The sequence below is a fragment of the Pseudorasbora parva genome, chromosome 6 (assembly GCF_024679245.1).
Source record: "Pseudorasbora parva isolate DD20220531a chromosome 6, ASM2467924v1, whole genome shotgun sequence".
In the NCBI taxonomy this organism is placed as follows: domain Eukaryota; kingdom Metazoa; phylum Chordata; class Actinopteri; order Cypriniformes; family Gobionidae; genus Pseudorasbora; species Pseudorasbora parva.
Genome location: NC_090177.1, coordinates 14,926,793 through 14,939,338, shown reverse-complemented (window position 1 = coordinate 14,939,338; position 12,546 = coordinate 14,926,793). Strand labels below are relative to the sequence as shown.

The following is a 12,546-nucleotide window of genomic DNA, read 5'->3' as shown; positions in this document are numbered from 1 at the left end:
TCTGCGTTGACATAGTTGCATAGAGTAAGTTTCAGCCATTAGTGTTTACCTCCTTTATCTTGTGGTCTCTGTGTTGCTTAAAAATGCTCATTTCCTGGTTTATTTATTCCTTTATTTATTATTTATTTGCTTTTTTACTATTATGTTTTTCTAAGCCTAGACTTTTTTATGTGGCGTAATATGAAAGCGTTGCGAGAGGCTGAATTAAGCTTACAGTTGCTGTTTCTTTCAAGCACGCCGGCCTGCCAGTCTGTGACTGATTAACTAGACTCCAGACGCGGGACTCTATCTTTCACTCCCACTTGCCACTTAAGGATAGAATAAACCTGAGGGAGTTTTTGATGGATTCTGCAGATGCAGTATATTCATTGTAGTTTAGGGCATCCACAGGAAATGATCCTTACCCAGAATGCCTTATCCTCAGACAGATTACTGTGCTTAACCATCCATTAGCCAGAGCTCAGCTCTTCTCTGCTCTCATCTTTGATGTGTAACTCCTGGGTATTTAGCAGCCGACTGCTCATCAGATAGAAGAGACCGCCGGACCTGATTTACAACCGCCGATGTGACTTTTATGCTGTTTAGGTTTTCGGTTCATATTATATGTATGGGTTCAATACTGCCAGAGATTCTGAACTTTCCAGATTATGATGAAATAAAAGCAATAAGCCTTGAGCGGCATTGCATTACAGGGATTTTAATGCTGTACAGATGCCTAAATAGTGCCCTTGGTCCAGGTAAAATTACTGTAATGCATGGCCTTTTATGGCATATTGCTTTCATAAAATGGTGCCAGTTAGCCTAGAAATCTAGACGCATCCTAGCGACAGCAAATCTAATTTGCAGCGAGTGTCATCTAGCAACTCTCAATAGACTTGCAAGTTTAACATAATGACGGGCGAGTTGCGTTTGCGTGCTTCTAGTAAACACAAGAGCTGGCTAACAGCGGTCTTTCGAATCAGCTTTGACCGCGACTCTGGAAGACTTGGAGTTAAGCTTTTCTCTTAGAAAAGAACGGCACTGAAGTCATTCTTAAGAAGGGAAGATGTGTTCGGAGATTTGCCGACCGGATACAGCGAATGTTTAATCTAATCAACGAGCTCTGCTTCACCTTCGTTGCTCTGGTTGGTTGTAGCGCTATCCTATCGCGTGCAGAGGGAGTTTGAAAGACAACCGTTTATCCCGCCCCTCGGATTGAGCTGTCAATGGTAATTTCCCAGACCAAACAACTTGATGTGGGTCTGGCTTGTCAGGCTAGGTGTCAGTATCATGAACATGATTTTAAAAAAAATAATAATGTTCACTTACATAGTGAACATTAAAATAACTCTTTTCATTCCTTCGCCTAGCATGTTATAAAATACTAGAAATCAATTGATGATTGTCTCTATCTTTCTCTTCAGAGAGCATGTTGAGGACGGCCAGCAGCCCAGACAGTCTGCGGTCCAGGACGCCCATGATCACACCCGATCTGGAGAGCGGTACCAAGCTCTGGCACCTCGTCAAAAACCATGACCACGCAGACCAGCGCGAGGGCGATCGCGGGAGCAAGATGGTGTCAGAGATCTACCTGACACGACTGCTGGCCACCAAGGTGAGCTTTCATTAAGTTTTCTTGTTCATAGTTTTAAGAACTTTGAGGTGAACTTTAAGATTAGTTCACACTGCCACTGGTTAGGTCACTAGTGGGTGTTCCCACTACTTGTCACCTAATATCGTTTGTGAAAGACATTTACGGATGCTATTCCATGTTGTAGACAACCCATCAGTTTTCTTCCCACTAAAAACGAAACATTTTGGAGGGAAATGCTTAATATAAATGGAATTTTGCCAGTTTATCTGGGTTCATGAAACCACCATTCAGGCTCTGAGTTTGCAGGCAAGTACCACCGGCTGGACCACCAACTTCTCTACATCAGATGCACTCCACCGAAATTCATTTCTCATTTGCATAAAGTTAAACATTTGCCAACTTTGTTTCGTCCTTCCATGGACATGTCCACTTTCGGCCTGCTGTTGTCAGAAGTTGCCATCTTTCCATCGAAAATGAATAAGATCGTGTCTTTTTGTCACTGAATGCTTCTGCTAATGTGAAGAGAGCTTCAGTCTGTCCATCTTAAAGTTTTGAAGTTGCAAAAAATTATGCAAAACTGTGCTTTTATCCTAACCAGTTGCAACAAGCAATGATGGACAGAGCATTTTGTTGATTGCCTGGTTTCTATTTCTGTTATGCTGGGAAGTCCTGCCCAATGTGAATCGCATTGCTCCAAAATTCTACTGCACATCAACATCAAATATGTTCTGATTTGCTATGATTGTGTCACATCACAGAGCGACATTCAGACAAATTGCTTGAATCTCGTCATATTGCACCTGGTTAGGACACAATATAATATTCTTGCCATCTCCTTTTCGCTTTCTGTCTTCCTCCCTCATTCCTCTCTCTCCCCCTTTCTTGGTTGTGTAGCTTATTGCTTCGCCTCCTAATTGTTAGGCTAGGGAAAAATGAAATCAGAATATGTTTACAAGCCTCTCGGGTGGTCAATTTTGATACATAATAAAAAATGATAGATAAATGTAATGCTGGAGCGGAAGAGAACAGCAGGAGACAGGTAATTTGTTGTGGATCGAGTGCTTCATGGTGCGTGGTGACAGAGCGCGGAATGAATGCTGGGAAACCACGCGGACTGTGTCTGTCTGTCTCGTACACACATACACACACACACACACACACAAGCCAGCATCCTAATCAACACACTCCATATTATCTGAGCGCCACTGCTGTTCTCCCGCTCTCAGACATGATGAATAAACCGACATCTCCGGTTCGGCTGCTCAAGGGTCTTTAGCAATTTTAGGCCTTTAGTAAGTTTTTGCAAGTTATGATTTTGTGCAAATAGCCGTTTTGACCAATAGGAAGGGTTTACAGCTGAGAAAATGTCTGTTTTCAGTCTTTTTCTGGCATTTTATTGTGGGTCAAATTTGTCATTTTTAATACAGTGGTTGTCAGCTGGTGGAGAGAAAAATGCTAAATTTATAAGAAAAATGCTAAATTCATAAATATAATTAATAATAGAATAAAAATTGTTTAACTTAAAACCGCTTCCCATGTCTTTTGCTGATGACAATAACAGCCAGACCCTATGGTATATTTCATGTTAATATTTGCTCAGTGTTGGACTCATGCAGTTGATGTAAATGATAAACCATTTCAGTATGTATTTTTGTATGGTCAATGTAGGTATTTTGGGGCAACTTCATGTCAAAATCTTGGGCAAAACCATTTGAGAACCACTGTTTTAAATGTATATGAAAAATTTGACATTTAAGTGTTTTCTGGTAACCGTTGTTGATATTTCGAATCACCAAAACAAACACGCCCCTACCCCCAAAAGGGTCTCGGCCCTATTTTGATAGCTCCGCCCCACACATACGCAACCCAGGCAACGACTATGGCAGAATCTGTGTGTAACTAATCCAGGTCGAATATTCAATGAAAGTCAACCCTTCCATCACAAAAACACAAACTGTTCTCATGAACAACTCGATAGAACACAAGCACGAGTTCAACTAACGAACATATTACAATTATGACTGGGTAAGGGTTATATATATAGAGAGAGAGGGGGGGGGGAGACAAACATATATTAAGTGTATAGTATCTTGCTTGTGGGACACATTTTGTGAACTGAAGCTTGAAACAGACAGTGAGGAGATTTCGATGCTCCATACGGTGTGGAAATGAACGGGTCTTTATCATCGCTGAAGTGAGCAACAATACTACCGCAAACGGAAAAACAAGAGAACATGAAACCCGAGCATATTCAAGCAAAATCCAAAATATAATATTTCTCAGCTAATGTCCGTCCTGCATGTCGTGTGTTTTGAAGCACTCTCTTCTTACCATCAATAGTAGACACGCCCCTTACTTGCTGATTAGCTACAAGTTTGTTATTGGACTCGGCCCGAGTCTGTTTTGTAAAACGGTTTTGAAATAACACTTACCCCACCTTTAACAGTCATATTAAATGAAAGTGTGGGGTAATTGTCAAGACACTTCTGATTTCTTTCACTACAGGGTACATTACAGAAATTCGTCGATGATTTGTTCGAGACGATATTCAGCACGGCACACCGTGGTAGTGCCCTCCCTCTCGCCATCAAATACATGTTTGACTTCCTGGATGAGCAGGCGGACAAACACCAAATCACAGATTCAGATGTTCGGCACACCTGGAAGAGCAACTGGTGAGGAGCGACAGCGTTTGAACATCTTCGTTAAGACGTTAAACCTGAAATGGGCTAGATTTTGTTCTCATTATCTAACATTTCCTTTCCCTCATCCTTAGTTTGCCGTTAAGGTTCTGGGTGAATGTGATCAAGAACCCTCAGTTTGTGTTCGACATCCACAAGAACAGCATCACGGATGCATGTCTCTCCGTAGTTGCCCAAACCTTCATGGACTCCTGCTCCACATCCGAACACAAGCTCGGCAAAGATTCCCCCTCCAATAAGCTGCTCTATGCTAAAGATATTCCTAACTACAAGAACTGGGTAGAAAGGTAAGCAGACAGAGATCTTGCTTAAGATACATATAGCACAAAATTCTGTTATTAGACCCTAAATATCACCTTTAAAGACCACAAATCATCATGCTCATCTGGACCTGCTGTCTTGCCATCTTGCAGGTATTACTCAGACATCGCACGCATGTCCGCCATCAGTGATCAGGACATGAGCGCTTATCTCGCGGAGCAGTCCAGACTCCACCTGAGCCAGTTTAACAGCATGAGCGCCCTCCACGAGATCTACTCCTACATCACCAAGTACAAAGACGAGGTAAGAACAAGAACGAAAAGCTGCGATCTGAATGGAATACAAGCACACTGCACATTACTAGTAAGCAGTATGTAGCAGTAAACATGTTTAATTGTGTATTTTATAGTGCTGTCAAATTAATTAATCGCATCCAAAATAAAAGTTTGTAGTAACGGAACTAGTAGAACGGAACTGTTCGTAGTGTTTATAATTATGTGTATATATATATATATATATATATATATATATATATATATATATATATATATATATATATATATATATATATATATATATATATATATATATATATATATATATATATATATATATACACATAATTATAAACACTAAACATATATGTGGGTACTGTGTATAATTATTATATATATATATATATATATATATATATATATATATATATATATATATATATATATATATATATATATATATAATAATTATACACAGTACCCACATATATGTAAACACAAACTTTTATTTTGGATGTGATTAATTGCGATTAATCGATTTGACAGTTATAGTATTTTATGATAGCCCTAGAGAGAATTAGATAATTGTAAATGTAAACTTGCTGCTTGTCATATTATATATATATATATATATTTTTTTTTTTTTTTTTACTGTGCTGAAGCTTAAAAATACCATAGTATGTTTGCAGATATTTAGAAAATAATCACATACTTGTCTCAGAAAAATAATAATTCTACAGCCAGTTGAAATGTTTTCATGTCAGAATGTCTGTTTTTGGTCTGTGTGTTTCAACCAACTGCTAATTTAGCCAATAGAATTATTGACCCCCCGGGTTGCCAGTTAGCCAGATTATACCCAACTGAAAAAGCCTCGCCATCCATCTAAAATCTTTATGACCAGAGGCATATTAACATGTTAATCAGTTCATAAACTTATAGTGTAAGGGCCATCGCCTTCCATTGTCAATTGCGCTCCTGTTGCGTGTCCCCAAACTGGCAACCCGTGTTGAGTCTCAGGAGGAGGGGGCGGGAAAAACAATAAACATTTCACATTTCTGTTGTCACATGGCCACACTGTTGCATGTTTTATCTAGTTATCATCTCAGAAATTGTCAATTTTTGCATAAACATTTCATGGCAGAGATATTTAAGCAGTGTTGGACTCCAGCTGATATCACTTCCAGTTCATTTTGAGAATAGAAGCTTGAGATGAGCACATTGCCTCATGGGATGCACTATTTCATACAGTGTGCTTTGCCCGCACATTTTAGCAAATGAAAAGTAGCTATTTGATGCATACAGGAAAGTCCCTTACTATGCACAGTTTAAATGCAGCATACTACATTTGTTTAAAGAATAGTGTGTCGTGTGTCATTCTATAGATGTTTCAGAGGAAAAGATGAAAAATAGAGACTTCTCTGACTAGTACACCAGAATCCAACCAAAGCGAAGCATAATAGGCTGTTAAAATGGCAAAATCTAAAACCTAACACTTTTAATACATGGCCACTCAGATACAGTATTATCCATGTAGCCCTTCACACATAACGCCATCTGACATCACACTCGAGATCATGTGTCAAAAGCAGTGACTCATTCCAGCCAGGCTGGATAAATGGAGAGATAATGAGCCGCCGAAGGAGACCATTTAGTTCTACCTCACACAGAAATGAGGGAATGTGTGTGTGTGTGTGTGTGTGTTTAGTGAAAAGAAAAGAAATAGACACAGTGGGTCTGCATAATTATTCCTACATTTACGATTGTGTTTCTTCACCCATTACGCAGATATAAAAAAGGTGTCCATAGTTAGCACCTAGCCCTGTTTCTTTTTAAATGATTTCATTTCCATCTTCCATTTCCTTACCTTCGGGAGAGTTTAGTCTAACACAACTCATCAAACATCATCTTGCTGCTGTATGAAACGGCTCTCCCTCTCTCTGTCTGACATTAATACACTGCAGCTGGTTGCGTTTTAAACAGCCGTTTATGTTCATTAGTCTTTATTATCCAGATGCACACGTGTCCACATGAACACCCTCGCTGAACCTGCGTGAAAACAGGAGGGAAATTAGCAGTCCATTATCTAACGCTGAGGGTGTTGGAGATTCTTTTCTTTCCCATTTCCTTTACGTTTAGGCACTTGTTTTTTGGGTACACCACACAGATGGGTGTTAGCATCTCTCGCTTCGCAAACAACTTTTGAGTGGCGTGATCGGGCGTGATCACATTTGCATTTCTGTCAACAGAAAAACACACACCCAAAGGGAGCGATAAAGCTAAGTAGACTGGTAACCAAAAGATTGTGGGTTTGAACCTCAGCTTCTTTAAAGTCAACATGAAATCAGCAGTAGTGCTATGTATATTATTATTGTGACATATACATATATATATGGGATGCAATAATACAGTTAGTCCACGGTTCAATACATACCTCGGTTTTAACCACGGTTTTCGGTTTGACTTGGTTTTTTGCTATTCTATTCTTAAGCGACAGGAACAGAAAGAGGTTAAGGAGATTTATTATATATATATATATATATATATATATATATATATATATATATATATATATATATATATATATATATAAAACAATACTCTTTCTTTATTTAACTTAAAACACTTGAAAGCCCTTCCTTAAACTTAGAACTTTACTTAAACAAAACCTTGTACACATTCCTTATATACAAAACAATCAATTTGACAGTACTAGTATTTTATAATTGCCATAGAGAGAATTATGTCATTGTAAATGTAAACGTGTCATTTTTTCTTTTACTGTACTGAAGCATAAAAATACCATAGTATGTTTGCAGATATTTAGCAAAAATTCTAAGTTCACATACTACAGCCCGTTGTTCTACTTTGTAATGTGTTTCATGTCAGAATGTCTGTTTTTATTTTGGTCTGTGTGTTTCCACCAACTGCTAATTTAGCCAATAGAATTATTGACCCCCTGGGTTGCCAGTTAGTCAGATTATACCCAACTGAAAAAGCCTCGCCATCCATCTAAAATCTTTATGACCACAGGCATATTAACATGTTAATCAGTTCATAAACTTATAGAATAACTGCGTTCACACCGCCGGCGGCGAGAGCGGCAAGCTGGCCGGAAGTCATTCATTTTCAATGGGAGCCGGGCGGCGAGCTCCGGCGAGAGGGGCGCGGTGCGTCTTGGACGATTTGGGCGTCTAGGAGAGTTGAAATCAGCTCAACTTTATAGTAATGAGCTATGACGCGGTTCGGCGGCAACCAGTCAGAATGTAGAAGTGCTCCGCTTAAGAGAAATCCAGATAACGCAGGCCTGTAAACTTTGGTTCCGACCACATTAGTTCCCAAGCAAATTGTAGGAGAGGTTGATCATTGCTGTGCGGGTTTCTCTATCATTTATGACAAGATCATTCATAGTGATGTGTAATTTGTTAAGAAGTCGCGCAACACTATTTTACAGGCGCTAGAACGCTCGTTGTTCAGCGGGTATGCAATTAATTCTTACTTTCACATTTAAATGATTTAATGAAGTTAATTTATACCCTACTTGTGGTTAGTATATCCATCAACATGCTTGTTTGATTTGCGGCCTCTTTAAATTCAATAAAAAAAAAAGAAAGAACATTCGATCTACGTCAGAGCGGCAGCACGTCCACGGAGCTTTCTACAGCGTCGTTGTCAGGGCGGCAAGAGCGAATTTTGACGCTTTCGCCGGCGGCGGTGTGAACGCACGGTAAGGGCCATCGCCTTCCATTGTCAATAGCGCTCCTGTTGTGTGTCCCCAATCTGGCAACCCGTGTTGAGTTTTAGGAGTGGGAAGGAAAAACAACCCTCTCCAATATTTAGATTTTTGACTGCAGTTCCCATTTCAACTACTAGCTGTCATTTTTACATACTGCACCTTTAACACAAGCCTGTTGCCTCATAAACCAACTAAAGTACCAACTACACTGTGAAAGCAATCTAATCTGAGGTCATTTCCTCCTCTACAGATCCTGTCCGCTCTACAGAAGGACGAGTTAGCTCGGCGACAGAGACTGCGCAGTAAACTGGAACAGGTTATCGACACCATGGCTCTGACAAGCTGAGGACCCCCTCCCCGCCTCTCCGCCCACCTCAGCTGGCCCTCTCTGACCTCCTGAGCCCATCCCGAGCCTCGCCCACACTCACACTCACACACACACACACAAACACGAACACACACACACTAAGCTAACGGACTGCAAGGACAGAAGCAGTACACTGGAGACCCCTCAGCCCAGGGTGGAAATCCTCTTTTATCACTTCCTTTGAACTCAACACGCACCAGAATGTCTCCCCCTGGACATCACGTCCAACCAATAGGACTTTGTTTTTCGGATTTTTATCATTTTGGAGTGTGTTGAGCCACGCTTGTGTGCTTTTACTCACCAAGGATGTCTTGTATTATGAGCCAGAAGACCTTAAAGCCTACAAAGGATAAAAGCAGTGATTTTTTTTCTTTTTCTTTTCGCAAAAAATATCTTGTTTTAGCGCTTACATCAACAGTTTTATTCGTTATTTTTTGCTCTTTGGGTTGATCGAAGGACTCTCTTGATCCAGTCTCCTGCCACTTGTGTTACTGCTGAATTTGCACAATTTACAGGAACTAAACAAATGAAAATGATATAAATATATATATAAATGTGTATAGATATATAAATACAACTGCATTTTTATACAAAAAGAGTAAAAAGATGCGTACAAAGTTTTCCATTTTAACATAGAAAAGAATAAGATGAATTTGATATTTGAAACAAAGACTGAACTATGAAAAAATATCGAAAAAAATGTCCTGTGCCATGTTTTATTTGAATGTTGTTAGTGCAAAAAAAAAAAAAAAACTGATTTTCTTTAGATAAAATGTGTTATGATTTAAATGTTGATTACCCTAGTGACTGAAGAACTGAGAGTGAAAAAAGTGCAAAAAAGAACAAACTCAGACAAATGTGTTCCCATGTGGTACCCAGTGTTTTTGGAGGAAAATGTCCTGCCGAAAAACAAATGGTTCATTGTTTAGTTGGTGGATGAATCTGTGTATTTAGTTTGTACACTTTTTTTTCAACCTTTATTGCTATTATGGTTTCAGTCTGAAAGCCACTTGAGGACATACTCCGTGCAAAAACTGAATCGATAATAATAATTGGCCGTTTTCATCTTGCGTTCATTTCTCATATTAAAAACATGAGCACTCGGTAACTTTTGCACAAATCAGTCTAGAATGAAGGAAAACTTGAGATTGAAGAACCGAAGAATGTGTTCCGTTACTGATGATGTCACAATCTGGCATTTTGAAAAGATTCTGTGATATCACTGTAAATGTAGCAAATGTTATTTCCATGCAGTTCCACATCTCTCTTAGCAGCCTTGTTTTTTTTTTTTTTTAAAAGCTTAAAATCAATGTTTTTAAAGCCGAATGATCGTATGTGAATGTTACCTATCTTCGAATACTGGTAGTTAAGCTTAAAGTTGATTTGAATTGAGCTCAGCAAGGTGGTAACGTTCCTAAACAGCCATCATGTCTTTTTATGAAGTATTTTTATTTATTTGTTTTGTCCAGTTTGAGCTTATAAGCTACTTGGCTGTCTTATGCCATTTTAGAAAAGGAAAAAAAAAACTTTTGTGCTTTATCTTGTTAATTTTTGGCTTTCAACAGTCCACTAACTCCTATCAGGATCTGTGATTAGCAGTGTTAAAAATACAAATACGAAGCGATTCTCAAACGTTTTCAGGGGTATCGAGCAGATGAAGTCGAGTTCTGCTTTACTTTTCTTCGCCAACTTAGTTGTTTTGGAGTTCACTTTATCTTCTCTCTTGCGAGCGTGGGTAACTCTGTGAGAATGTGTATTGCGGTGACTCGCTTTCATGTGCTGCAGCGGTTCTCTTAAAGTCAGTCGTGTTCAAACAAGAGAAAGCCTTTCCTCCTTTGGCTTTCCACTGAGATTAAAGCAGATGTAGACTTTCTGAGATGCGATAGAAACATCTTTGAAAGATTTATGTCAGAAACCCAATGAGAGCGAGAGAGAGTGAGACACACAAACTGAGCTTTTGACGGGTTCTCGCTCGCTTTACCTCAGCCATACATCAGGGTTCGTTCCAGCTGGGAAAGTAATACAGAATCACTCTTAACTCATTTATTTATTTTGGGATTAAGGTTTACGTTATTGATTTTACGCCATTGCGATTTCTCCTAATCAACCAGGAGCAGGCCTCCACAACTCTCTAGAACGTATCTTCCACGGTAAAGACAATCTCCCTTTAGATTCCAGATGCTCACCTGTAGGAACTGCATTCGTTTTCATCAGCACGGAAACAAATTAGATCGATGTTGGATTTATTTCCTTGTTTGTGTTTAGCTCTCATAAACTCTTAGATGCCAGATCAAGCTATGTGAAAGAAACCGGCGGTGAAGTAGCTAAATAGATAGATAGACTTCCTAAAAGTGGACATACACACTGCTGTCGGACGTGCGTGTCTTAATTCTAACAGTAGAAGGAGACGGTTGGGTGGATAGCATTACAGGAGACTTGGATCTCTCCGCCTGGCCTTCCTTCCTTCATTTTCAGTAGATGAGGTTCTGCATGCATCAAAACGATTCGAGTATACAAGCATGCTGTTCTACTTTCATTCCAAAGGCTGATGATGTTCATTCTACATATCATAATGTACTTTCTGGTCATGTTTTTTTATTTTTGATCATCTTTTCCGGATGGAAATATCTCGGTGTGCTTTGTGCTTCGTTAGCGAGACTTTGGTGATGGTGATTGTAAAGCAGCTGGTTGCATTGTAATGTCTCAGGACATGTGTTTCACTTTGATGTCGTCTTTGCCTTTCTTTTCATTGAATTTCTTTTCATGACGAGTGCTATCTTTGATTTCCAATTGTTTTTAGATGTTGAGTTGTGGAACATGTGGAACTCTTAAGAGATATTTGAACACTTCAAAGATTTCGCTGTGTAAAGTATTTGAGTGATGCCTCTTATTTTGCGCCACTTGTTTTGAGAACTACTTTGAGTACAGGAACAAAAAAAGACATTGTAGAGGGAAAACAAGCTGAACAGGTGTTTCAGACTCACAGAGTTTTCGTTTCGCACAGAGTGCCTTGTCAACTCCTCCCTCGTTTTTCTCATGACCCGCAGTCCATCTCTTTCCATACGCCTCTTTATCGTTGTCAGGCCACGCCCCCTTTCTTACACTCCTCCTCAGTCCAAAAGACCAATCCGTTTTTTTGTTTTTTTTCCCGCTCATGGTGTTTCAAGATTGAAGGAACAATCCTTTTTTGAAAGGATGATTTAATTTAAGCGTAGGAACAAAATGTGAGCATGTAGATTTCAAAGAAAACGAAAACTAAAGAATTTTAATACTTTATTAATTCTGATACCTTTTGAAGAGTTTCAGACTTGAATCAACTGTGACAGGTTGGCTGTTAAATGCTCATTGTGTAAATATTGTGCTCTTTCCTATTTTGCAAATTTATTATGTGTAAATAAACATGCATCAAGGAGAGATTAAACATTTTTCGCTAAAATTGCTGGTGTCCCTTGTCTTCTGATTCTAGTGTATCATGCTTCACTGTATAAATGTGTTCTGATCTTTTTGTCTGTCGAATTTTGCAATCTTTCACATTAGCAAAACATTGCATGCATGAAAAGAGCATGAAGGTCACTTTTTAACCAAGCAGTTTTTGTTGGTCAATGCAGCAAATTCGCATGATGTAGCCAATTTGA

At 39.1% G+C, this 12,546-nt stretch overlaps 1 protein-coding gene across 1 annotated transcript in view; it reads left to right on the top strand.

Annotated features, from left to right (window-relative positions):
• plxna1a (plexin A1a) overlaps positions 1 to 12,341 on the top strand; it is a 259,133-nt gene extending 246,792 nt beyond the window's left edge. Inside the window, exons 30-34 of the mRNA XM_067445763.1 lie at positions 1,404 to 1,594; positions 4,079 to 4,248; positions 4,350 to 4,562; positions 4,689 to 4,839; positions 8,795 to 12,341. Coding sequence (XP_067301864.1) covers positions 1,404 to 1,594; positions 4,079 to 4,248; positions 4,350 to 4,562; positions 4,689 to 4,839; positions 8,795 to 8,890 — 821 coding nt within the window. The 3' untranslated portion in view covers positions 8,891 to 12,341. The remainder of the gene's footprint in view (positions 1 to 1,403; positions 1,595 to 4,078; positions 4,249 to 4,349; positions 4,563 to 4,688; positions 4,840 to 8,794) is intronic.
• The last annotated feature ends 205 nt before the right edge of the window (positions 12,342 to 12,546 follow it).